At 43.7% G+C, this 27,838-nt stretch overlaps 2 protein-coding genes across 2 annotated transcripts in view; one reads left to right on the forward strand and one right to left on the reverse strand.

The window, feature by feature from the left end:
• Window positions 1–21,296, reverse strand: part of TMEM62 (transmembrane protein 62) — a 97,769-nt gene extending 76,473 nt beyond the window's left edge. The window contains exons 1-2 of the mRNA XM_073609778.1: window positions 20,830–21,296; window positions 7,835–7,946 (exon numbers count right to left, since the gene is read on the reverse strand). Of these exons, the coding sequence (XP_073465879.1) occupies window positions 7,835–7,946; window positions 20,830–21,015 (298 nt within the window). The 5' untranslated portion in view covers window positions 21,016–21,296. The remainder of the gene's footprint in view (window positions 1–7,834; window positions 7,947–20,829) is intronic.
• A 47-nt stretch (window positions 21,297–21,343) lies between these two features.
• Window positions 21,344–27,838, forward strand: part of UBR1 (ubiquitin protein ligase E3 component n-recognin 1) — a gene marked incomplete in the record, with an annotated part of 288,714 nt that continues 282,219 nt past the window's right edge. The window contains 1 exon segment of the mRNA XM_073609777.1: window positions 21,344–21,625. Within this exon segment, the coding sequence (XP_073465878.1) occupies window positions 21,572–21,625 (54 nt within the window).

Genomic DNA, 27,838 nt, shown 5'->3' on the forward strand with positions numbered 1-27,838 from the left:
AGAAGATCTGACTAGAAGCTGCCACAAGAATGATCAAAGGCAAGCTGCATTTTAACCCCTTATCAAACAAAATATGTGACAATAGGAAAAAAGAGTGGTGCTAAATAAATATTTGTTCAAACCAAAGTCACCTATATCTAAAAATCACTAAATGAACACGTGAATAAACAATAATCATACCTGTGACAAGTGAAAAAAAAAAAAAAAAAGAAGGAAGAGATATAATATATATATATATATATATATATATATATATATATATATATATATAAAAATATGTTAGCACAAAATATAGTCCATAAAGTGTTTAGGTAACTCCAAAAATGATGTGAAATCTTCCTGTTCCATCCACCACACCAGTGTGCCAGTGATAGCACTCCCCTAAAGAAACACACTCACTGAATTTAAATGCCTACACTTTCGTGTTATGGGGCGTACACACGGTCGGACTTTTCTACTGGACTGGTCTGACGGACGCCGACAGACCAAATCCAGCAAACAATCCGATCGTGTGTGGGCTTCACCGGAACTTTCCAGTCGCAAATCTGACGGACTTTAGATTTGGAACATGCTTCAAATCTTTACGTCGTAACTCCGCCAGACCCAGAAATCCGCTCGTCTGTATGCTAGTCCGACAGACAAAAACCGACGCTAGGGCAGCTATTGGCTATCAACTTCCTTATTTTAGTCCGGTGTACGCCATGACGTACGAATCCGTCGGACGTTGGTGTGATCGTGTGTAGGCAAGTCCGGTCATTAGAAAGTCCGTCGAAAGTCCGCCAAAAGTCCTTCGAAAGTCTGTCGGACAGGCTGTCGGACTTTTGTAGCTGAAAAGTCCGACCGTGTGTACACGGCATTAGGCTTAGAGGCTTATAAACCACATGAATAGGATTTCAAACGAATATCCAAGATCCAACCGTGTATATCAGATAGTTCTCCACATGTAAATAATGATAAAAGTGCTCCAATAGTGAAATACCATAAAAAAAAAAAAAGTTTATTAAAATGAGAGAGGTAAAGAAAAACCCAAAAAAGATCACTGTGGCTGAGCTCCAGAGATGCAGTCGGGAGATGGGAGAAAGTTGTAAAAAGTCAACCATCACTGCAGCCCTCCACCAGTCGGGGCTTTATGGCAGAGTGGCCTGACGGAAGCCTCTCCTCAGTGCAAGACACATGAAAGCCCGCATGGAGTTTCCTAAAAAAAACACCTGAAGGACTCCAAGATGGTGAGAAATAAGATTCTCTGGTCTGATGAGACCAAGATAGAACTTTTTGGCCTTAGTTCTAAGCGGTATGTGTGGAGAAAACCAGGCACTGCTCATCACCTGTCCAATACAGTCCCAACAGTGAAGCATGGTGGGGGCAGCATCATGCTGTGGGGGTGTTTTTCAGCTGCAGGGACAGGACGACTGGTTGAAATCGAGGGAAAGATGAATGCGGCCAAGTACAGGGATATCCTGGACGAAAACCTTCTCCAGAGTGCTCAGGACCTCAGACCCTCAGACTGGGCCGAAGGTTTACCTTCCAACAAGACAATGATCCTAAGCACACAGCTAAAATAACGAAGGAGTGGCTTCACAACAACTCCGTGTCTGTTCTTGAATGGCCCAGCCAGAGCCCTGACTTAAACCCAATTGAGCATCTCTGGAGAGACCTAAAAATGGCTGTCCACCAACGTTTACCATCCAACCTGACAGAACTGGAGAGGATCTGCAATGAGGAATGGCAGAGGATCCCCAAATCCAGGTGTGAAGAACTTGTTGCATCTTTCCTAAAAGACCCATGGCTGTATTAGATCAAAAGGGTGCTTCTACTAAATACTGAGCAAAGGGTCTGAATACTTAGGACCATGTCATATTTCAGTTTTTCTTTTTTAATAAATCTGCAAAAATGTCAACAATTCTGTGTTTTTCTGTCAATATGGGGTGCTGTGTGTACATTAATGAGGAAAAAAAGCTGAGTTAGACTTACCGGTAACTCCTTTTCTGAGAGTCTTCCAGGACAGCCCATGAGACCTTGGGCTCCTCCTACCAGGACAGGAAACACGTCACCCCCACCAGATAAAAGGGCGGTCCTCCAGGCCCATGTCAGTATTCTCAAGAACCGTAGGACCCTGCAAAACATATGCATAATACACATAACTTCAGACAATACCGTGTGGGAATCCGGCTGTCCTGGAAGACTCTCAGAAAAGGAGTTACCGGTAAGTCTAACTCAGCTTTTCTCCAAGCGTCTTCCAGGACAGCCCATGAGACGATGAGCCAGAACTTACCAGTCTAGGGAGGGACAACTGCCTGAAGGACCTTACGACCAAACGCCTGCTCCTGAGCTGATAGGAGATCTAGGCGATAATGTTTAATGAAGGTCGAGTAACTGGAACAAGTGGCAGCCCTGCAAATTTGTTCTGGTGAGGCACCAGCCCTCTCAGCCCAAGACGTAGACAAGGCTCTAGTTGAGTGCGCAGTAACAAAAGGTGTAGGGACCTCCCTAATTTTGTAAGCTTCCAAGATGGCTTGCTTTATCCATCTAGCCAATGTGGCTTTAGATGCACTATTCCCCTTGTGAACTCCAGAAAAGAGGACAAACAAGGCATCAGTTTTCCTAAAGGTCTTCGTGACCTCAAGATAGACCAAGAGAATCCTTCTTACATCTAGAAAACTAAATTTTCTTTCTAAGTCGCCCTGTGGCGAACTACAAAAGGTTGGCAATACAATGTTTTGAGATCAGTGGAATGTACTTGCCACCTTGGGCAAAAAACCTGGATCGGTTCGTAACACAACTCGATCCTCAAAAATCGCGAGGAAGGGCTCCCTAACTGATAGGGCCTGCAACTCACTTACCCTACGAGCTGAGGTAACAGCTATAAGGAACACAGTTTTTAATGTAAGTAATTTAACTGACATACTTTCCAGAGGTTCAAACGGAAATTCTACCAGAGTTTGAAGTACTAGGGACAGATCCCACGTTGGACAACTTCTCACTACTACTGGTCTGGCCCTAGAGATAGATTTGAAAAAAAATCTGGCTATAGTGGGATTTTCCAGGAGAGAAAACTGGAGGAACACACTAATAGCTGCCGCCTGTACCTTTAGGGTACTAACAGAAAGACCTTTGTCGACACCCTCTTGGAAAAATTCCAAAATAGACGGAATATCATGAGTTAATCTATCATTTTCAGATAACCATGAGTTAAACCTATTCCAAACTTTGGAATATATGGCTCTAGTAACTGGCTTCCTGCAATTAACTAGAGTCCTGACTACTTTGTCAGAGAACCCTTGGGCGCTCAGTATCTTTTCTTCAGATACCAGGCCGTCAAGTTTAAGGAAACCACCTGAGGGTGTGATACTGGACCCTGCAATAATAGGTCTTCCCTTTTCGGAAGACTCCACGGAGGCTCTGAAACCAGAGACTGTAGCAGGGAAAACCATGGCCTCTTGGGCCAAAACGGGGCAATTAGAATCAGATCTGTCTATTCCAGCCGAAACTTCCGGAGGACTTCTGGAATCAGCCTGATTGGCGGAAAGGCATAACATAGGCCTGGAGGCCACGGGTTCGCCAGAGCATCGATCCCCAAGGCTTGGTCTGCCGGGTTCATGGAAAAGAATATCTCCGTCTTGCGGTTGTTTCGGTTTGCGAACAAATCCGCTACTGGATAACCCCATCTCTTGGTGAGGTCTGCAAAGACTTCGGGATGAAGGGACCAGTTGTCTCGGTCTATCCTGTGACGGCTGAGATAATCTGCCAGGCAATTGTTTTTCCCCTTCAGGTGTACAGCAGAAATGGAGGCTAGATTCCCCTCTGCCCATGAAAGGATCTCCTGGGGAATGGACTGAAGCCTCCGGCTTCTCGTGCCTCCCTGCTTGTTGATATACGCGACTGTCGCTATATTGTCTGACAGGATTTGGAGGTTGTGACCCCTGATCTCCATCTGAAAAGACTGGAGGGCTCTCTGGACTGCAAGCAGCTCTCTTTGATTGGATGAGGCCCTTGCCTCCTCTGGGGACCACTCTCCTTGTGCTACTGCATTGCTGAGGTGGGCCCCCCATCCCCAGGAACTCGCATCCGTGGTAATCCTTCGGGTAATGGGAAAGGACCATGGGAGACCTCCTGCTAGGTGCTGACCAGCTCTCCACCACCACAGGCTTCTTTTTATCCTGTCGGGAAGCCAGATCCTTGACTCCAGGGACCTTACGTCCCCGTCCCAGTTTCTTAAAAGAAACCTTTGTAACGGACGCTGACGGAGTCTCGCCCATGGTACTGCGGGAAAACATGAGGTCATAAGACCCACTGCCCTCGACACCTGTCTCAGAGAGACAGACTGGTTGGTCTGCAATGTAGACATAGTCTGGAACACTTTGGTAATCTTCTCCTGAGGAAGAAAAACGTTTTGGTTCACGGAGCAAAAATCGTAACCCAGATAAGTTACTTTCTGGGCCGGAATCAAGGACGATTTTTCTTTGTTTATTAGCCAGCCTAGGGACTATAAGAAGTCCTGTACAGCCTGGAGATCTTCCAACAGCCTTTGGTATGATTTTGCCACTATCAGGAGGTCGTCTAAGTAAGGGATAACCGTTATTGCCTTTAATCTTAGAGGAGCCAGCACTTCCCCCAACACCTTCGTAAAGATGCGTGGGGCTGAGGAAAGACCGAAGGGGAGGGCCTGAAATTGAAAATGTCGGGTTCCCATACCCGTCTTCACTGCCAATCTCAAAAACTTTTGGAAGGCTGGATGGATAGGGATGTGAAGATAAGCATCCCTTAAGTCCAACGTGGCCATAAAGCAGTTTGGGTATAGTAGGTTTTTGATTGTAAAAACCGTCTCCATACGGAAATGCTTGTATCTGATGGACTTGTTTAAGGTCCGGAGATTCAGGATAAGTCGAAACTTTCCTGCTGGCTTTCTGACCACAAATACATGGGAATAGAATCCCTTGCCCCGCTCCGATCGAGGAACAGGAATCAGGACTTTTTGATCTAATAAGTCTCCGATCTGGAGACCCAGAGCCCTTGCTTTCTCCCGATCTTGTGGAGGAAATGTGACCAACAAACGTTCTGGTGGTTGGTGAACAAACTCCAGCCTGTACCCGTTGGTCACTAGGTCCAGGACGAAGGGGCTCAGAGTGACTGCTGCCCACTGTGGGATGAAGGCCCTCAATCTCCCTCCCACCGGGGAACACAAGTCACTGCGGCTTGGCGGGCTGTTGAGGAGGGTTAAATAGCACTCCCCCTTTGCCTCTGCCTTTGTGCCCAGTCCAATGCTTTTTCGGCCTGCTGTCCTTTTCTCTAGGACTCTGTTGCCTGTTTTGGCCACGAAAAAATTTTCTGGCTGTCTGAACTCTCTTTTTCTCTGGAAACGCCTTTTTCTTATCAGCCGTGCGTTCCAGTGCCTCCTGTAGACCTGGGCCAAATAAATGATCGCCAGTTAAAGGAAGGCCACAAAAGGCGCAACTTGGAGGCCGAGTCCCCTGACCAGGTCTTAAGCCAAAGGCTTCTCCTGGCCGAGTTCACTAGAGCCGAAGTCCTGGCTGACATTCTTACCGACTCAGCGGAAGAATCTGCCAAAAAACCCACTGCCTGAAATAGGAGAGGAAAAGACTTTAAAATTTGCTCTCTGGAGGTACCTGCTGACAGATGTGACTGAATCTGAGTCAACCAAACCTCCAGATTTCTGGCCACACAAGTGGAAGCCAAAGCTGGTTTCAGGTTTCCAACTGCTGAGTCCCAGGCTCTGTGGAGAAGGATATCCCCCCTCTTGTCCATCGGATCCTTAAGCGTACCCATATCATCAAACGCCAGGTCCGAGTTTTTTGAAACCTTTGAAAGAGGTGCGTCTAACTTGGGATTCTTATTCCATGGCTGCGCAGTGTCCTCATCAAAAGGAAACCTCCTTTTTAGGTTACTGGAGAAGAATGGTTTTCTCTCAGGATTATCCCATTCCAGTTTAATAGTATCAACCAAAGAACTATGAACTGGAAACACTCTTGATTTTCTCTTATGTAATCCTTTATACATAAGATCATGTTTGGATAACTGAAGCTCTTCCTCTTTTAATTCAAGGGTAGTATAGATAGCCTTTAATAAGTCATCTACATCCTCCACAGATAACTTAAATCTTGAGCCTCGAGTGGATTCTCTATCTCTGGGCTCTGTATCTGACCCTGATTCTTCCAGAGAAGAACGGGTAGATCTGACCTCAGCCTCAGAGTCTTCACTCTCTGCCTGCTGCGGAGTGCTTACTGACGCCTTCAGTGAAGACGGACTCTCTGCTGGAGTCTGGAGCTTGTCAATAAGCGTTCTAAAGGAACTGAAGGTGGACGCAAGCTCATCCCTAACAGAAGTAAGCATCTTCTGGCAAGAGGCAACCGGGTCATCCTTTACTAGGCCTTCTATACAGGTGCGACAAACTGCTTTGCTCCATGAAGAGCTCAATTTGTTTGCGCAAACCGCACATTTCCTTTTAAGTGGCTGCGCTTGGGCCTTGTCCTGAGTCTTGGTCTGCAAGACAAAATAAATGCCCCACAATGTAATTAAAGCCACACAATCACTCCGTAACACCACGTGCAGGAGGGAGGAAATGTGTCCCCTTACACCCACTACTACAGAGGGGGGAGGGGGAGGGAACACTCACAGGGATAGTAAGGTGGTGACAGAACACCCCAGGCTTACCTGTGAGGTGCTGGTGTTGGGAACTGCATCCGCTGCCTGTGCAGGTACTGCAGGAGGATCCATTCTGCCCCTCTTGGTCATCCACAGCCTGGCTGCTTAACACCAAGAAACACCAGCAGCCAGCGTTCTCTGTTCGCGCCGTTTATGAAGACTGGAACCTCGTCTCCGGCGCCCGATGATGATGTCATATGCCCCGGAAGTAACCCTCTCCAGGCACTTCCTGTGGGCCAGCTTGGAGCGCAATAGCTCCGCCCCCTCGAACGCTGCGGCTTCCTCCATTCCTTGCTCAGATCAGCCAGGCTGTCGGCAGGGAAGGACAACCGAAGCTCAGCTGAGCTAGAGTGCACTGCGCTAGGGGCACGACCTCACACCGGTCCTGGCCCTCTCCAGGCACTGAGGGCAGAGAACAGCAACACAGCCAACCTCCCCAGCGGTGTGCTGCTTCTGGCAGAGGAAGAGGTAAGTGATATGCCCCAGAAAAAGGCCATACAAAGCCCCTGCTTATAAGGCCTATGGGAGCAGGTTCCATGAACATGTTACCCCCCGTCCGGAGGAAACACAAATAACTGACATGGGCCTGGAGGACCGCCCTTTTATCTGGTGGGGGTGACGTGTTTCCTGTCCTGGTAGGAGGAGCCCAAGGTCTCATGGGCTGTCCTGGAAGACGCTTGGAGAAAAATGAACAAATGATTTTAGCAAATGGCTGCAATATAACAATGTTGCCTTTCTATCATCTCGAACCAGTCTGCCCATTCTCCTCTGACATCAACAAGGCATTTTCCTCCACACAATTTCAGCTCACTGGATATTTTCTCTTTTTCTGACCATTCTCTGTAAACCCGAGAGATGGTTGCATGTGAAAATCCCAGATGATCAGCAGTTTTTGAAACACTCAGACCAGCCCGTCTGGCACCAACAACCATGCCAAACTCAAAATCACTTAAATGTTCTTTCTTGCCCATTCTGATGCTCGGTTTGAACTTGTGCAAGAAGTCTTCACCACGTCTAGATGCCTAAATGCATTGAGTTGCTGCCATGTGATTGGCTGATTAGCAATTTGTGTTACCAAGCAATTGAACAGGTATACCTAATAAAGTGGCCGATGAGTGTATATACTCTATCTATCTTCAAAATAAGCAGGAGTGCCAATTAAATATTCTCTCACCTGTTACTAGAACAAGAGCAGGCTGGATGATTGCAAGACTTTCAGTACAAAAAGATTCAAACTCTGACACCCTTTCATTTTCCAGGAATTTACTAATGTGGATATCAGTCACCTGTACAACAGAAAAAAATATAAATCTGGTCAATATACATTTAAAAGTATAACTAAAGGCAACACATTGTTTTAGTTTTTACTGCGAATTGTCCCCCGTTAGGTAGCTTCACCCTCTCTATTTATTCTTTTTTTCTGTTATCACAGAGTGAAAATAAAAGAAAAAACCCAAATTTTGGGGTTGTCGCCAGAACAGGAAAAGAGGAGAAATCTTCCAAAAGGAACAACAGTTCTAGTGACAACCAGGGATTTCTCTCACTTTGTAGGGATTTCCTCCAATTTCCTGTTTGGGCCATGGGAGGGGAAGTGAAGGGAAATGTCGTCAATTGGAAACAGATGGCAAATAAACAGTCAAAACTCTCCCTTGCACTTGCATCTAAAATGAAAAAACAAAGTTGTTGTGTGTTGTTATGTTCTACTCTAACCAAACAAAACAAAAAAAAAAAAAAAAACACCTTTACAAGCGTTCACCTTCGGGTCCTATTATCAGCAATGACTAAAAATCATATATGTTCCATTTTTAACCCTGCTATAGCTTTCAAGTGAAAGTTGGGCTTTACAGCTGCCTGATCACTTCTATGGACCCCCCATACGTTTCCCCCCTCCGCCATCTGTTCACTAATCTCCTTTAGCTGGTAAGAACCTGGAAGCAATTAGGATTTTGTAACTTCCGGTCTTTGCTGTCACTACTGTGACAAGGGAAGAAGCTAATGGAGTCTGATCTGTGCTCCATTAGCTTCAGTGGAAAGCAGGGGAGACATCAGGAGTCTCAAGAGCGAACATGTTAAATAAAAAAATACTGTCACATATGGGGGTATTGGTCCTCTAAGTGGATAATTCTAGGGCCATTATTCACAATTAACGCTATACTGATGACTTGTAAGGTCATCGCCAATGGAAAATTTGGGGATCTGAAGACTGTTGTCATTTCACAGATGCACACAATTTTAAGGCTTGACATGCTGGTTATCTTTTTCATTTGGTGCAAATGTACCTTTTATATATCCACTTGGTGCCCATCCGCAGTACAGAGCGACCTCTGTAGGCAAAGCGACGTACCTGTATGTTGCTGCCTACTTCAGGGTTTAGGGCACATGCACAGACTGCACACAGCGGGAGCCTGTTAGCAAGTCCTGGCCAATGATTCACGCCCAGGACCTGCTGACTGGCTGTGTGCAATCACAGCTGAGAGCTTTGTGTTGATAAACAGCACAAAACTCTGTACAGAGGGAAAGATTTGTCAGTGTATCACCCCGGTAAAACAGGGATGAGGAACTGAGAGATCTAGTAGTAAAAGCACCACACTTTACACATATTATGGCACACCTTTAACCCCTTGATCACCCTAGATGTTAACCCCTTCCAAGCCATTGTCATTAGTACAGTGACAGTGTAGAGTATTATCACTGATCACTGTATTACTTTCACTGGTGATGCCAGTGGCAGTTAGTCAGCCCCCCCCCCCCAGTGTCAGTTTGTGTCAGATTTCCTGCCGCACGACTGCAGTCCCATTAGAAGTCGCTGATTGCCACCATTAGTAGTATAAAAATAAATTTAAAAAAAAATGACAGTAACTTTCATTCAAACCAATCAATATACGCTTTTTGCAAACATTTTTTTTTTTCCATTAAAAACACGTAGCAGAATACATTTTGGTCAAAAGAAATTCAATTTTTTTCATTTTTTATTGGATAGGTTTTATAGCAGGAAGTAAAAAAATTTTGGGGGTTCTTTTTTATTCAAAATTTCTGTCATTTTTTTTCCATTTAAAATCGCACAAAATAAAAAACCCAGTGGTGATCAAATACAAATAAGAAAGCTCTATTTGTGGGGAAATTTGTTTTATAAATTGCATTACCGCGCAATTACCAGTTAAACTAGTGCACTGCTGAGTAGCAAAAAATTGACAGTTACTTACCGGTAACTGTTTTTCTAGGATATCTTCCAGGACGGCACACCTGAGAGATGAGAGGCTCCTCCCTACAGGAAACACAATCAATCGACAGCTGTTTTAAGTCCACACCCTTCCCCTTGATCCTCAGTTTGTAGAGAAGTAACTCCTGAACCTGGTTCACAAGGGAAATCATTCCTCATAGGTACTCACCTTCAAGTGTTCTACCATTTTCCCTCCTCCAACGGGCGGGAAGTAGGCCTGCCGTCCTGGAAGATATCCTAGAAAAACAGTTACCGGTAAGTAACTGTCAATTTTCTCTTAGTCATCTTCCAGGACGGCACACCTGAGAGGATAATCAAGTACCTCAGGCCTACCTTAGGGTGGGACCACTGCAAGACCCTCTTGGCGGACCTTGGTTCTGCAGTGAGTTTTACCTCCACTCCATATGCTTGATGAAGGTATTATAGCTGGATCATGCGGCTGGTCTGCAGGTCTACTCCACCGATGTCCCTGCCTTGTCCGCTTCGGATGCAGGACCTAGGTGGAGTGGGCTCTTAAAGAAGGAATCAGAAAACATGTTAAACTTGTAGGTTAGCAATGTTGCCTGTCTCACACATCTAACAACCATGGCCTATTGTGCCTGTGTAGGTGCTACTTAGAACCCCTAAAGATTAATCAGAGACCTGTGTTGTAAGACAAGGACACTCATTGATCACTAAGAGGGCCTGTCTTAACACTACCCTGTTCAGGGAATTAAAACTGCAAAAAAAGGTGGGCCCCTAACAGACAACCTTTTTTGTTCATTTTTATCTTTACATCAGCAAAGACTAAAGGGAAGCCTACTTAAGGGTAATAGATTAACCGAGGCTTGATCCCTGGGTTTAAGGCATGCCCACTCTGTGGCTTTACTTACGCCTGAGTGCCTACTTCAGGAGAATAAAGCTCATAGCAGGAGTATAACACTTATACTGCTACATCTAGTTCTATAGAAGGGTGAGATGAAGGCCATGCACCGAGCTGTAACCTATTAGGTCGGGTATACATCTTTATACTTCATCTTCAGGTTATAATACTCCTCTGAACAGAACTTCCCAAGTTCTTACTAAGCAGGGTGATTCTTTATCGCCTTCCTCCAGTGTCCTATAACCCTACTGGGCTTCAACCCTAGGAAATGGTTCCAGCATTCCTGAATGTAAGGGGCTGAGGCTTTCTGACATGTGACGTCTGCAGCCAGAACTCCAGGCCCCTCCACGGAAAAGAGGGCTGAAATACAAAAGGTGATACATGCATTATTAATATCACAAATTAAAAAAAAAAAAAAAAAAAAAAAAAAAAAAAAAAAGATCATAGATTGTGGACCCAGCACAATAGATTTAGACAGAAAGGACACAAGCATAGACAATAATGTGTATCCGAGTGTGGCTAGCTAAACCAACATATCAAATATGGGAGAGACCCAAATCTGAACTTCAATGTAGACAAACAGTCCTCACAGTCTGGTTTTCTGATGTGCAGCCAATATGTAAAAACATTAAGACACACGCAAACCCTCAGCCTTGGTTCACACTGGGACGACTTGTCAGGCGACCTAGTCACCTGACAAGTAGCGTCCTGTTCTGTGCAATGGAACCGTTCTAATCGGCGCGATGCAAGTCGCTCCGACTTAGAAAAAGGTTCCTGTACGACTTTGGGGGCGACTTGCATTGACTTCTATACAGAAGTCGTTTCGCAAGTTGCCGCTGAGTCGTGCCCTGGGTCGCCTGAGGCAGTCGCGCTGTAAGTCGTGCTGCCTCAGTGTGAACGTCCCTAAATGCTGCGTGTTTCTGAAGTACAGCTAGCTAGGTCATAACTGATATATACACATAAAGGACGGGAGTCCTGTTTACGGTGGAGTTTTACTGATGTACAGCAAAACAGGGCCATAAATATAAGACAGAAAGACCCAAACTTCTATGTTGCGTATTTCTGACGAACCACCAAATACAGTTATAAGATCAATATGGCACACAAGACAATATCTTTTCTGTTATGCAGTTCTGTAGTGCAGTCACATAGAACCAACACAGAAAGGACCCAAGCAACCTGCAGCATTGTGTTTTTCTGAAGTGCAGTAAGGTAAGGGAATCTGAAACAGAAAGCACCAACAAGCTTCAATGTTGAGTATTTCTGCTGTGCAGCCACATAAAAACAGACAGCCTTCCTAGCTGCGATCTTTCTGGTGTATTGCAAAGTAAGGCAATAACTCCATGATGTCTATTCTTGTTGTGTAGCAAAACCTCAACCAGAAGGGACAGATAAAACTTAGGGCTCCCACACGTGTGCGACCCAACCTGCAACCGCAAAAACGCAAGAGAAAATTCATACACTATGGCTTCCAATGGGAACCATTCGTGTCTGTGCAACTCCAGGTCGCAGCGCCACCAAGCAGACCCTGCTTTCTGGATCCACAGACCTCAAGATTACACAGGTCGCAGGTAACTTGCAATTTTCAGGTTGAACAAGCGAGGGGTCCCCAATGCTGTATCTCCCTGGAGGCGTGCAGCCAACAACCCCCTGCTGTGTATCCTTAAGAAGCAGCAAGGTAGAACAATGAGAAACAGAAAAGACACCCCTCACTGCTGTGCCTTTCTGATATGCAGCCGATAAGGCAGTAAATATAGAACATACAGGACACAAACAATCTTCAATCTTTGTGTATGTCTGATGTGTAGTAATATACCAATACTGAGCAGAGACGCCACCACCCTCAATGTGTCTCCCTGCTGAGGCAGCAAAAACAAATCAGAAAAGGACAAGCAACCTCACTGCTGTGTCCCTTCTGATATGCAGCCAATAAGGCAGTAAATGTAAGACATAAAATGGACAGACAACCTTCAATCTTGTATATATCTGATGTGCCACAATATAACAATCTGAATAGAGATAGCACATCCATATTGAAGGGATTTGGCATGCGACTCAACATGTCAAATCGCATGCCTAAAATCGGCAGCCTTTGCCGTTAATAGCACTGTCAGCCCAACGCCACTTTGCGAGGCTGCACCGATTACCAAAGGCAGTACAAGTACTACCCCTGGCACAGGTTCAATTTGTATTTCCCAACAATTCAGGACCATCAATCTTCACTACTGCCTTTCTAATAAGCAACCAATAAGGCAGTAATACAGGACACAAAAAACCCCAGACAGAACTCAATTTTGAGTATGTCTGATGTGCAGCAATATAACAAATATGAGCAGAGATGTCACAAGACTCAATGATGTGCATTTCCGCCATGCGTCACAAGACCAGAAAGTACAGACCACCTTCCCTGTTGTATTTTTCTGATCTGTAGCCAAATAAGGCAGTACCTTTAGGATATAACAGACAACAACCAAGCTTCAGTGCAGTGAATTTCTGATGTACAGCAATATACCCCTTATGAGCAGAAATGTCACAAATCTCAATGTGTATTTCTGCTGTGCCACAAAACATACCAGCAAGGACAAACCTTCACTACTGAGGTCTACTGGTGTGCAACCAAGGAGGAGTCATGGTGTATCCCTTTATGAAATAACCAACAAAGCAATTTGATCCCTAGGCATAGCCTGGGCTGTAGACACTAACACTTCACCCCCAGTGAAGGAACAAATCCTAAAATGGTTAGACACCTTACTATAGTAGCTGTTGTCCTACCTTACCTCCGTAGACTGAGCAAACGCTGGCCAGCTCACACACAGGTGGGGCTGATCAGAAACTAAAGTCTCAATGAGCCCAGCCCTAGAGACCAATTTAGGACAGCCTCTAGAAAAGGTGGTCACCAATTTAGCCTGGAGGAAAATAGCCACCTGCAGGCCTTAAACAAGCAATCATGTATCTATCTAGCTCTTGCATATGTTTGCACAGAAAATCCTTAATTAAAGGATATAGGAAGCGATTTATGGTAAATCGCCTTTAGATCTGTCACTGAGTTGACTGTAGCCCAAACCAACAAAAAGGTTTTTCTTAACTCCTGCACTATAATATAACCACAATGTAAAGGTGGAGTGGAAGGTTGGAGCTTATGACTTCAGATTCCTAGCAGCTGGGCTAATAGGGCCATATAACCTAGTGCACCTGCTGACCAGGAGAGCTTACTCCTGAATCCTTCAACCATTGCACAATCCATAAATTGTTCAGTGGTATACCTGGCCTGTAAGGAACTCTTTGTATCTACCAGGTCCCCCCCTTCGCTCTATTCATCCCTACTAATGTCCCACAACCGGACATGTAGGGAGAGGCTGGCAACCTACTGTTGTGATAACCACAGTGTCCCTGCTGTAAGAGGGAGCTGTGGCTGGTGGTTTTAGCAGTAGCTTCTGGGCTATTTTGTTATGCAGACCCCAGGTCCTGCACGGTACCACTCAGTAAATACAGGGGGAAGGGGAAAAAATGCCTTACCTACCTCTTTCCCATCTGAGGTGGTTTAGGCACACTCGCTCCTCTGCACCACTTGTCCACCATACAGCATCTCTGATGTAAGAGGGAGCTGTAGCTGGTGTTTTTAGCAGAAGCTTCTGGGCTATTTGAATCTAGACCCCAGGGGAGATTATCTCAAATGCCCAGAAACCATCTGGCTGGGATTGGGGATTTTGCAGCTAAATTCCCAAGGTAAAGGAAAGTACTCACCGTTGTCTTCCCCTTTGGCCACAGCCACCGGGCTTGCTTTTCCATCCTTATGGTCCACACGCAAGGAGGATAGCTGCCAAAGTGCCCCCCCAACTGCTGTCCCCGTAGGGAGCTGCAAGGTTAGGCTGTGTCCTGCCAGTCAGTATATACACCTGGGGGGGGGCAATGCCATACATTCCTCATTCCATTCTGAGGTGGTTTAGGCAGACATCCACCGTAGTGATCTGGTGCCTCCTCGAAAGGAGGATGTGGGCGCCTGCTCCTGCTGACTCTCAGCCTTCCCTCCTGGGTAAGAACGCGGGTCGTTCAGGCGGCACCCTCCCCAGCAGCCCACGCGAGCTACCAGGGGCCCAGGAATCTGGGGCCCTGGAAAGAACTGACAGCCAGCACCCCTGTCTGAACGGACGCCCGGACAGGTAAGGGGGGGGGGAGACAGGAAAAAGGCCCCTGAAGTTCTAGGGACACCACTGTACCCAGGGGCCTTCAGCTCTCAGGGGGGCTCTTCCAGTTTCTGCTGCCCCCTGAGGAAAGGATAGGGGAACCCCCCAGGAAGGATAAATATATCCGGCCAGACCCAGAGGCCCATCAGGTACTAACCAGGCCCGACCCTGCTTAGCCTCCGAGATCATACGAGATCGGGCAGGCGGCGCCCTCTTTCACTTTCAGGGTGATGTGGCCGTAGGCCTACCCAGGCATTTGGTCTGGCTCCCAGGGGGGGGACCACCAGCCCCAGGCTTCGGGTCATTTGGAAAAAAAACAAACGGTTTCGCTGTGTAGGGAGAAACACAATCAAAAACTGAGGATCAAGGGGAAGGGTGTGGACTTAAAACAGCTGTCGATTGATTGTGTTTCCTGTAGGGAGGAGCCTCTCAGGTGTGCCGTCCTGGAAGATGACTAAGAGAAAATGGCCTGGTCATGAAAGGAGTAAAATCTTCTGGAGCTCAAGTGGAAATTTTAACAAAAAAATTGGAATAGATTGTAAGTGTAATATTTTACTGGAAATGAATGCTTATCAAACCGTTGCGCTAATATTGTGCAACATAAAAAAAATGAAACAATCACTATTTTATTTTCCAGGGTCTCTGCTTTCAGAAAACATACACTGCTTGAAGAAAATATGCAAACTAAATTTGTATCCTCACAGGGCGACACTGTGGATATACGAATAGATGCGTGCCAATGTCCTAATTATTGTTGCGAAAAAAATTTCAGGCTACACCCTATCCAAGAGAGCACACACGGCTTTGTTCCCCTACCTTCCTTCTATTGGGTTGTCCATAAGAGGTATGACTAATGATCCATTTGTGGTTACTTATAGTGCATCTACCCAGCCTGGCTGACATCTTTAGCAATACCTTATTCCTTTTTTGTTCCTCCTTCTTCCTATTACCAGGTAATTGCCTTTTGAGCCTTTAAAACTACAAAAAACTTTTCCCTCTTTGATTACTGGACATAAATACTCACTGACCCCAAAAAAACAGTGTCATCTATCCAATCACTGTGACAAACTATCCTCTATCATAGTGTGTGCTCCTTACTATGCTCCCTGGACTTTGTTCTTACCAGCTACATATGGTGTTGAATATTTGCCTGCATTAACTAGCTGGTAAGCCCCCCCCTTTTTTATATTACTTACCTTATACTAATTTTTTGCATATATGCTTTAAACACGCGGCCGGTCCTCTGCTATACCTGACCTTGCTGCATCTTTGTATACCGATGTAGCTTTGTGCGGTTTTGGAACATGCATATACTTTCTGTAATGACACCCTAAGTTTGAAAAGGGTTAAAGTGGATGTAAACCCAATGTCATCCTTTCTAAACTACTGCCATAGGGGTTATCTATAAGGATATACATGCCTCCTGCATGTATCTCTACCTGTCAAATGTCTCCCCTCTGTCTGTTATGAGAGCCGAAAAACTGCATATTCTGTGGGTGGGTCTGTTGTCTGGAGCTCGGTGGGTGGAGTCGTGATGTCAGTAGACTCCCCGCCCACCTCTACACTCCCCTTGTCAATATGTATTTTCTCCTGTGTATATTTCTTACACTGAACTTCTGCTATGATCTCTAACATCCAGTGAAAAGACAGGAAAGTAACCATATGACTTCAGCATGCCAAATCATGCTGAGGTGTGGAACAGCCAATCCTTGCAGAGCTGCTGAAGAAAGGAGTGGGGGTGGGAATTAAAAAATAATGCATGTCTTAGGCTAGTGCACGAGATATGTAAATCACCTGTCACTCACAGCAAGGGGGAGGATTTGACAAATTTTTTCTCTGTTTGTCAAGATTTATCTCACTGAACAATAAAAGAGGATTGCTCAGAGCTGGATTAACTCTGTGTGGCAAGACTGGGCTCAAATGACAAGAAATCTTATACTCTACATTAGGACATAAAAAAAAATAAAAAAATAAAAATTCAGGTTTACATCCACTTTAAAGCTGTTTAGGACAATCCATTTACGAACACAAAGGCAGTTACCAAACACTCCAATCAGCCGAATAAGAAACCCATACGAATAATTACCCCCCCAAGTATGAGACGAGGCTCTGTACGGAGGGTCAAACAGGAATCAGACTCTTTATTAAAACGAATGCAAGCTCTTTTTATACACTTGAGAATACTGCAGGCGCCACATGAACAATGACCCGGATCCACCCACAACATCACACAATGGTTACATAACGAGCCCCCAATACACATTATTCTGAGTGTCAATATCTCCCCTAGCAGACAATAGGCGAGTTCATTAGCACACTTAATAGGTGAATGGAAAACTGACTCAGACAAGATTAACACAATTTACTTATCTAGACAAGAGTAACATCGTTAAGCAATAGACGGTCGGCCTCTTACATTGAACTTCCTGGAATGCCCATATTAGGAGTTATACTTTCTGGCCATAGACCTCATAGTGTACAGGGGATAAAAATCTTCATATTTCTTGAGAGATATTTAATATTACTGTCCCATTTGAAGTAATCCAATCATATTCTCAGGTTTCATTCTTTTCTTGGTCATCCTGCGCCCAAAAGGGACTCCCGTCACACTTTCCAATATATATGTTACTACTACTCCTTTTTAATTGTTTATAGCTTTTTTTGATTATCTGGGACAACTTGGTCGACCGACATCTTTACACAGTTTTTATGTTGCGCTACCTGTGAAACTGTTTTGTTATGTAAGTATTGACTACTTCCATCATAGCACAGTTACTAATACCTAAATAGCTATTTATAGTTGCATATCCTTGAGTTCATTCATGGGGCTCCCCTACCAATATGGATGTGTCCCCATGGGAGGGTTTTACTTTCTGCCCCCTAGTTGTCACTGGATTTGGGCTTTTTACCTTGCTGGACTATTTCAAAATGATAATTTCACCGTTTATTTGTTTTTTTTATTTTCTTTGGATATTATGATATACTTATCTGATGTTCTTTTTACATGTTTATCAGATCTACATTCTCCTGAAGAAGCGCAAGTGTGCACGTAACATGTAGAGCGAACTCTCTGTATGACCCCACACTGTGACTCAACTACTCCACTGGATGCTACTACTGGTTACCCTTTTTCCAATTGCACCAATTTGGATTAATATATAATTGTTGGAGGTGTTATCTGAGTCTCAGGGGTTGTTTAATAACATTATGTTTTTTTTTAAATGTGTTTGTAAACCATGTTTTTAACTTTATCCAATTAAAAAACTTCAAATATTTTTACCTACCCTAAGCGTGTGCCTACAAAGTCCATATACTGCTTGAAGTTTAACTAATCTTCAGGCCTAAACATTTCATTTAAATATGTGTGCAAAACACATAAAGAACAAGTCTGTCAGTGAAAGGGTTTGATTACAGGTTGCCCATTGCAGCCAGTACTTATTCATTTTTCAAATGATCTGCCTCTAAGCAAAACCTATTCAAACAATGCCTCAGATGACATAATTGGCTTCCTCAAAAAAGCAGCTCTGACAATCGCTCCCCAGAGACTGTTGCCAGGGGACAGATTACAGAGTTCTAACAGACAACTGAAGAAACAGGAGAAAGTGTCAATAGGTGGGAAGTCCTATTGAGGCTCCATTGACACCAATGCGTTTTTACATCTTTCTGCAGAAACAAATGACATTATCTTTAACATAGGCTCCTATGGAATACGTTCACATGAATTCATTTTTGTGCCTCTGCATTTTTGGAAAGGGTCAGTGACTTTTCTTAAATACAAAACGCTGTTTTTTTGCGGTTTTGGATGAATAGACTTCAATGGAGAGCATGTAGTGTGTTTTTACAGCGTGATTTTTTTTTTTTTAACAGTTTCACTTACTGATCCCCTCCTCATCCTGTGACTGGACAGTGAATAGAGAAGCTGCAGGTTGATGAGTTTAGCTCTCCATCAATCTGATCTCTCCTCCTATCAGCATTCTTCTTTCACTGCATCCCACCTAGCCGTCTCCTTCCTACTCTCTGAGCTCTACTGTACAGTAGACTGCCTATATTTAGCTAGTTACATTGCTTGCATCTAAAACAACAAATTTAATGATGTAGTCATGAATATAGAGTTACATTAACCCCCTTCACGCCAAGTGTACGCATATATGTGACCTCACGAAAGTGGGTCTTTATTAGTGGGGCCACATATATGTGTATCTGTGTTAGTGCTGCACAGCACACTCCCAGCATAGAGACTGGGTTCTCCTTGAAAGCCCAGGGTCCAGTACTAATGATCGGTAACCAGGAGGCCCAGTTTCCGATCACCTGATCACTGTGATAGCCTCTGATTGGCTATCACAGTGATCACTCACTGTATAGCCAGCCCCTGTGTTGTTTTCTCCTCTTGAATGGAGAAAAATAATACATATTTTCCTTTTTTCTCCTTGCTAGAGAAGAAAATTAAAAACAAAAAAGCAAAACAGTCAGATCAGTATTTGGGTCAAAGGTCAAAGTCAGCATATTCTAAGTAGGAGTAAAAATAAAATCTGTTTTTAAATTAGTATCAGTTTGATCCCTTTCACACTGGGGCCACGGTCGTGGTAAAGTGACGCTCATTTTACCGCTGTTTAAGTGGCGCTTTTTGGCCGCTAGCGGGGGGATTTTAACCCCAAAGAAGGGGTTAAAAACTCCCGTGTTGCTGGGCTTCGAAGATGCTGCCCATTCATTCTAATAGGCAGGGCGTTTTGGGAGCGCTAAATACATCTCTTCCAAACCACCCCAAAGATGCTGCCTGCAGGACTTTTTGGAACGCACTGCCCAAGTGTGAAAAGCCACACTGGAATGAATGATAGGCTATTTCCAGCGCTAAAGCACCTGATAAACCGCTCCAGTGTGAAAGGGGTCTTATTGTCAGTGTGTTTTACGGAGGGTAAAAGCAAAAGGAACACTATTGTTTCTGAGCTGTACTATGGGTACAAAGAACAAATAACATTCACATGTAGTATCGCTGTGATCGTCAGGAGCAGGAGAATTCATTTTGGGTTGTTCTTTGGATGTAGGTTATGGTAATAGCAAGAAATCTACAAATAAAGTTTAAAAGATAAGTTTTTCTTTGCTATTAACCCCTTGACGCCAACAGTACACAGATATGACCACTGGACTGGGCTTTGTTCCATGAGGCCACATATCTGCGCGTTTGTGCTGGGAGTGTGTCCTGTACTAATGATTGGGACCCGGAAAGCCCGGTTCTGGGTCACCTGATCTCTGTGATAGACTCTGATTGGCTATCACAGTGATCAGCCACTGTTAAGCCCACCCCTGTGTTTCTCTCTCTCTGTGAATAGAGAGGAAACATGCTGTACATTGTAGCACTCTCCCCCCTTGGAGAGAAACAAACAAAAAATAATAATAATAATAATAAACAATAAAGAAAAAATACCAAGATCAACGTTTGATCTAGGTCAGTGCCAGGGTTAGTGTTTGGGTCCAGTAAGGGTTTTTAAATAGCATTCTTTAAATTAGTATCAGTGTGTTTTAGGTAGGATATAAAAAAAGAAAAGCAAAATCAACACTATTGTTTCTGGGCTGTAATACAGGTACAAACAACAACTAACATACACATATGTGATATCCTTATGATCGTCAGGAGCAGGAGAATTTATTCTGGGTTGATCTTTGGATGTAGGTTATGGTAGCAACAAGAAATATACAGCTATATTTAAAACATTTTTTTTTACTATTTTGGGACAGTTTTCCTTTGATTAAAAAAAATAAAAATCATCAGGAGATATCCATTACCATTTACTACCAAATAAAAACCAAATGTGTCCTGAAAAATAACAAGGTATCATTTAGTGGGGGGCTGGGCTGTAACAACCAACATACATGACATACAATGAGAACCCAGGACCTCTCCTCACCTGTACAGCCCAGAAGATGTGACTGAGCTCCTTCCCCGGCCATGGTCGTGTTAGGTCTCTTCCATGGCTGACCCTGAGCTGAGCCCTGCGCCCAGTACTGCTATAGGTGCCAAGTATCAGAGCCAGCACCAGCCCCACCAACAACCCAGCCACCAGCTTCAGCATCTTTCCAGGAATGAAACACATGCAATGTTCTCTTGCTGGCCCCGCCCCACTCCTGACAAGGCGGCTTCAACGCTTCCGCGTCTATCACTTCCGCCCTGTTGACAACTACTGTTCCGTCAGAGATGGTCGTTGTTCTGTCACTGTGACGGAACGTCACTTCCGTTACAAGTTTTGACGGGTCGCCTAATCTGACGGAACACCACAATAGCGACGACAAACCAAGAGGGTCTGGCTGCAGACTGGAGCTCCACTTCTGACAGGAAACATGTGGCCTCCACTTTTTTTTTTTAATGAACTTTAATGCAACAAACATAACACTATACACAACTCTGCTAGCCGAGGGGCGGAGCTGACTTGTCAATACCACATTTTCTTGGAAGGACTAGTGATGGCCAAGGTTTGCCATCACTGGGCTATTGTAACGAACGAATGAGTGCCCCTAGCGGTCGCCTGACTGAAGTTCACCTCTGGTCACATGCCTGCCGGAAGGCGCGTCTAAAGTCGTAAACCACACCCCAGCTGCTTGGCTACAAGGCGCAGTGTCGTGCAGAGTGGTGATATTGGTCTGGGAGCTGAGATGATGGAGGGAGCTACAGGAGGAGAACTGAGGGGAGAAGATATTCCCAGCTTGGTGAGAGCTGACCCATGACACTGCTGGCACTGTGCTAGTACAGTATGTTGTTTATTGTTGTGCTCAGGGCTGCAGCCTGTGCTGTGAGAATGACAGGAGAGGGATTGGAGGGTGCAGGAAAGTCAGGGAATTCCCTGCTGGAAGACATATAAATACATTATTTTCTGTTGAAGTGCAATCTGCAGCAGAGATATGGGGTGTCATATTTACAGAACATATATGCTGCGTTTCTAGGTTACATCATTGTGAGTTCAAGTGATCCTTCATTTATGCAAACCAGGCATGTTTCGCACCGTGACAATAATAGAATTCCTAAACAAAGCATAAAACGCAGGGCCAGAAGACGCAGAACGGTGGGATAGGGGGTGAGAAGCACAGCCATGGTGCCCCTGAAGGCCAGATCAGAAGGCCAAAGCCTTTTCATATAAAGCTGACCATACACCAGTAGACCCCCTTTTTTTTTTTGTGAGAAAATGTTGTTTTCAGGATGTTTATTTGATTAGTGGGCTCAAATCCATGTTCTTGACTTTGTGTAGTGAAACGACCCATGGACTTTTTAGGTACCAAGACATGCAAAGGTTTGTATCAAATAAACTTTTATTTATTCATTTATTTTTTTATAAGATACATATAGCTAGAAATGCATAAATAGATCAAGATACTCAAAATAAGCTACTCTTAGGTGTAGTGATATAGTAGTTGTGGATGGATGGTAATTAATTTAATTAGCAAATAGAAAAAGTTTAATGGGAACCGATAAGAACCTGTCCCTCAATGGTAGTGGGGACTTTTAAAGATGCACATGTCTGTCATGAGATAAGCACAACATAAAGGATATTTGAAAAATTAATTTATTACAAAAAATATACAAATTAAAACAATGTTGGTCATGGAACAAATGACCGAAGTTAATACTCATTTTGAGAAGATTGAACAAATGCTAGGGTGTACTGTGCAGCCAACGCGTTTCACAGTTAGTTACTGCTTCTTCAGGGCTGTTTCCCATGCATCTGTATAGTTCAAATTGCACAAAACATTTAACATTAGTATCAACTAACAGTTATTTTACTAACAGTGTAACAATATATATGGTGCTCACCCAAATAGTCTTGACATTGATCCTATCACAGCATCGAGGAGAGCGAACAAAATTCCGTGACAAAAAGGCGATGTCAGAGTCGCCTAGCTGGTCTTGTGGATGTTGAACCATGTGTAATGTGTGCCGGTAAGAAAAATCTAAAATGTAATATATATATATATATATATATATATATATCTATATATATAATGCAATGGCATCCCAGATTGAAATACATGAATAGTTGAAGGTCTATCTATCTATTTGGGCATTCCATAAGCGGGTTTACAAAGTGATACAATTCACATGTATAGCAAAAAGCGACTCAAGGTGGGCTCAGGATAGAGGAGATAAATATAATGATCAAGTGAGAGATATAAGACTCGCTCTTACATAGGGTAGTAATTAATATTATATAAGCCTATTAATCAAACCTGCTTATACCTAATTTTAGAGACTAATTGGATCCATATATTAATAGGGATGTAAAACCTATATGGGCAATGGTAAGCATTCATTGAAAAGAGGCCATATATAGTCAAATCCCACAATAGTCCCTAGAGGATAATAATGAAAAAAAAATAATGACCAAATGCTGAGCATGGAGTTACAAACAATTATAAGGAATATATATTTTATTTTAAGGAAGGGAGAGGACGGCCGAAGGAATGGTGGTAATTATATCTATTTACCTTAGGTTTTTACAGCTTCAGAAAAGTAGATAGTACAACAAAAGTACTGGCACTGGAGAGGGTTATGCTAACCGAGGTCTAGATCAAATGATGTCCTTCCCGGCTAGAGATAAGTTAAATCTTCAGCTGATCTCTATGGTGCGTCCTCCCCCACTGCCGTGGTGTGAGTCACGGCAGCTGGGTGGTTCCGGCTTCCTATTTATACATGGTTCCACCCGGAAGTGAAACAAGCAAGATCAGCTCTCTGACATAATTTCCGGTGCAGATGTCCCCTGAATCACGCATGCGCAGTGGCCTCCCGATTGCCATAGGGCGACGAATAGGGAAACAACACTGCTAGCGCCTTGCAGCTGCCAAAAGGATAGAGGCAGCCGGTATTTGAGGAGACCAAGCCTCCTCCTTATCAGGGCACGTCTGAACATCCAACAATATGACCAAAAGAATGATGCTAACGCTCCCGTCAGCGCGGCACATACATAGATGGCAATGGCAAAATTATTTTAGAGAATCTTGTACAATAATATCCAACATATAACAATTTTATAAAACATGTTTTTAGTATTAGAAAAACAGTAAAGAAATTATAACAATAATCATAGACCATGGTATGAAGATATCAGTGGTCAGTTACTCAAAAATGCCAACCATAGTGGTCAAGCAAACAGATATGGAATAGTCATTAAATAGACATTACAAAAATAACTTAAAGGACAATGCGGTATTCATACCAGGTGGATGGGTGGCTCTCTGATTGAAAATCCATCTAGTTTCTTGTTGGAGGATTGTCTTGTCAAAGTCACCACCTCTTTCATGTTGTGGTATGACCTCAAGTGCAAAGAATTAGATGAAAGACGGGTCGTAGACTCGTAGCCATGGTTAAAACCTACATGTTTACATATGGGTGTATAGAGCAGTCCTGCATCGATGTAGTATAGGTGGTCACGTATATCACGCAAAGGTGCGCTTTGTTTTTCCGATATATAAAACACACCGCATTTGCAGGTGGCCAAATATACCACCCCGATCGTGCTACAGTCAGCATATGACCTGGACTTCATGAAGCCACCCGTAGGTAGGAGACAGCCGTCCCCTTCCCTTATCCAAGGGCACTGATCACATTTGCCACATTTGAAGGTACCGTTACCTCCCACAGCTCCTTCTATTATAGATGGAAGGTGGCTATTTACGAGGCTATCTCTGACAGATTGTGAACTTTTGTAAACAATTTCTGGATGACCTGAGACGTATTTAGAGATAATTGGATCTTCGAAAAGGAAGTGCCGGTTTTGAGCTACTGGTGCACGGAAAAGATCTTGGTGTGCACTGAATGTAGTAATACGTTTTTTTTTTTTTTGTAGTGACATTTTTATTCTGGGGTTTCGATTTGAAGATTAATTGCTCTCGGTTATTGGCCCTCGCTCTATTCTAAGCCCCTTTTCAATACCTTTTTGCTGTATCCACTATTTTTTAATCATTCAAAAAAGCTTCCTTTTCAAAATCTTCCTCTTTCACACAGTTAGCGCTGGTTCACATTAGAAGCGGCACGACTTGCAGGTCGCCTCACCGAGGCGACCTGCACACGACTGCCGCGGCGACTTGCAAGACGACTTCTGTATAGAAGTCTATGCAAGTCGCCCCCAAAGTAGTACAGGAACCTTTCTTCTAAGTCGGAGCGACTTGCGTCGCTCCGATTAGAACGGTTCCATTGTACAGAACGGGAGGCGACTTGTCAGGCGGCTAGGTCGCCTGAAAAGTCGCCCCCGTGTGAACCGGCTCTTACGGCGTAGCCTCAGGTACTGACTGAAGGGTATACTACGTATAAGCGAGTGGGGATGGGCACTTGAGTAATACAGAATAGTGTTGCCTGTGGTTTCCTTACAGTAAAGTGTATACAGATCCATCTGGGTTTATAAACAGTCGAGAGGCCAAAAAAGGAATACTTCTGAAGTCTGACTGCATCGTAAACCTAAGATTGTACTGGTTAACGGACAAAAATGTCATGAACTCAGAGAGCTCAACAGTAGTTCCAGGCCAGATGACCAGTACATCGTCGATGTGCCTCCGCCAAAGGAGAATATGGTGGAGGTACATCGAGGCACCATCATCCGAAAACAGGGAAGGAGACGGCTGTCTCCTACCTAGGGGGTCACTTCATGAAGTCCCGGTCCTCAAGGCGGTCATATGCTGACTGTGGCACGATCGGGGTGGTATATCTGACCACCTGCAAATGCGGTGTGTTTTATATCGGAAAAACAAAGCGCACCTTTGCTAGACGCATACGTGACCACCTATACTACCTCGATGCAGGACTGCTCTATACACCCATATGTAAACATGTGGGTCTTAACCATGGTTATGACCCGTCTTTCATCTAATTCTTTGCACTTGAGGTCATACCACAACATGAAAGAGGTGGTGACTTTGACAAGACAATCCTCCAACAAGAAACTAGATGGATTTTCAATCGGAGAGCCACCCGTCCACCGGGTATGAATACCGCATTGTTCTTTAAGTCATTTTTGTAATGTCTATTTATAGACTATTCCATATCTGTTTGCTTGACCACTATGGTTGGCATTTTTAAGTAAATAGTTATACCAGAATCTATAGACATGCCATATAACTGGTTAATCCAGTGTTTCTCAACTCCAGTCCTCAAGGCGCCCCAACAGGTCATGTTTTCAAGATTTCCCTTAGATGAAACGGCTGTGGTAATTAATGAGGCGGTGAAACTGATCAAATCACCTGTGCAAAATAATGGGAATCCTGAAAACATGACCTGTTGGGGCGCCTTGAGGACTGGAGTTGAGAAACATTGGGTTAATCTATTCCCACTGATATCTTCATACCACATGTTATAATATCTTTACTGTTTTTCTAATAGTAAAAAAAGTTTTATAAATTGTTATATGATGGAAATTATTGTATAAGATTCTCTAAAATTTTTTGCCATTGCCATCTATGTATGTGCCGTGCTGACGGGAGCATTAGCGTCATTTTGCCGTTCATATTGTTGGATGTTCAGACGTCCCCTGATAAGGAGGAGGCTCGGTCTTCTCAAATACCGGCTGCCTCTCTCCTTTTAGCAGCTGCAAGGCGCTAGCAGTGTTGTTTCCCTATTCGTCGCCCTATGGCGATCGGGAGGCTACTGCGCATGCGCGATTCAGGGGACGTCTGCACCGGAAATGATGTCAGAGAGCTGATCTTGCTTGTTTCACTTCTGGGTAGAACCATGTGTAAATAGGAGGCTGGAATCACCCAGCTGCCGTGACTCGCACCACGGCAGTGGGGGAGGACGCACCATAGAGATCAGCTGAGGATTTAACTTTTATCTCTAGCCGGGGAGGACATCATTTGATCTAGACCTCGGATAGCGTTACCCTCTCCAGTGCCAGTACTTTTGTTGTATTGACTATCCTACTTTTCTGAAGCTGTAAAAACTTAAGGTAAATAGATATACTTACCACCATTCTTTCGGCTGTCCTCTCCCTTCCTTAAAATAAAATATATATTCCTTATAATATATATTCCTTATAATTGTTTGTAACTCCGTGCTCAGCATTTGGTTATTATTATTTTTATTATTATCCTCTAGGGACTTTTCTGGGATTTGATATACTAATATATGGCCTCTTTTCAATTAATACTTACCATTGCCCATATATGTTTTACATCCATATTAATTTATGGATCCAATTAGTCTCTAAAATTAAAGGTATAAGCAGGTTTGATTAATAGGGTAGTAATTAATATTATATAAGCCTATGTAAGAGTCTTATCTCTCTCTTGATTATTATATTTATCTCCTCTATCCTGAGCCCACCTTAAGTCTCTTTTGCTATACATGTGAATTGTATCACTTTGTAAACCTGCTTGTGGGATGCCCAAATAACCTCTATCTATCTATCTTTCGCTGTACTTGTGAGATATACGTTCAACTATTCATGCATTTCAATCTGGGATGCCATTGCATCTTTATATATATATATATATATATATATATATATATATATATATATATATAATATCATTTTTATTTATTTTATTTTTTTTTTCTTACCCGCACACATGGTTCAGCATCCACGAGACCATCTAGGCGACTCTGACATCGCCTTTTTGTCACGGAATGGTGTTCGCTCCCCTCGATACTGTGATAGGATCAATGTCAGACTATTTGGGTGAGCACCATATTGTTAGACTGTTTGTAAAATAACTGTTGATACTAATCTTAAATGTTTTGTGTAACTGTGAAACGCGTCGGCTGCTCAGTACACCTTAAAATTTGTTCAATATTCTCAAAATGAGTATTAACTTCGGTCATTTGTTCTATGACCAACATTGTTTTCATTTGTATATTTTTTGTAATAAATTAATTTTTCAAATATCCTTTATGGTTGTGCTTATCTAATCATGACAGACATGTGCATCTTTTAAAAGTCCCAA

Source organism: Aquarana catesbeiana, linkage group LG13, assembly GCF_042186555.1.
Source record: "Aquarana catesbeiana isolate 2022-GZ linkage group LG13, ASM4218655v1, whole genome shotgun sequence".
NCBI lineage: Eukaryota > Metazoa > Chordata > Amphibia > Anura > Ranidae > Aquarana > Aquarana catesbeiana.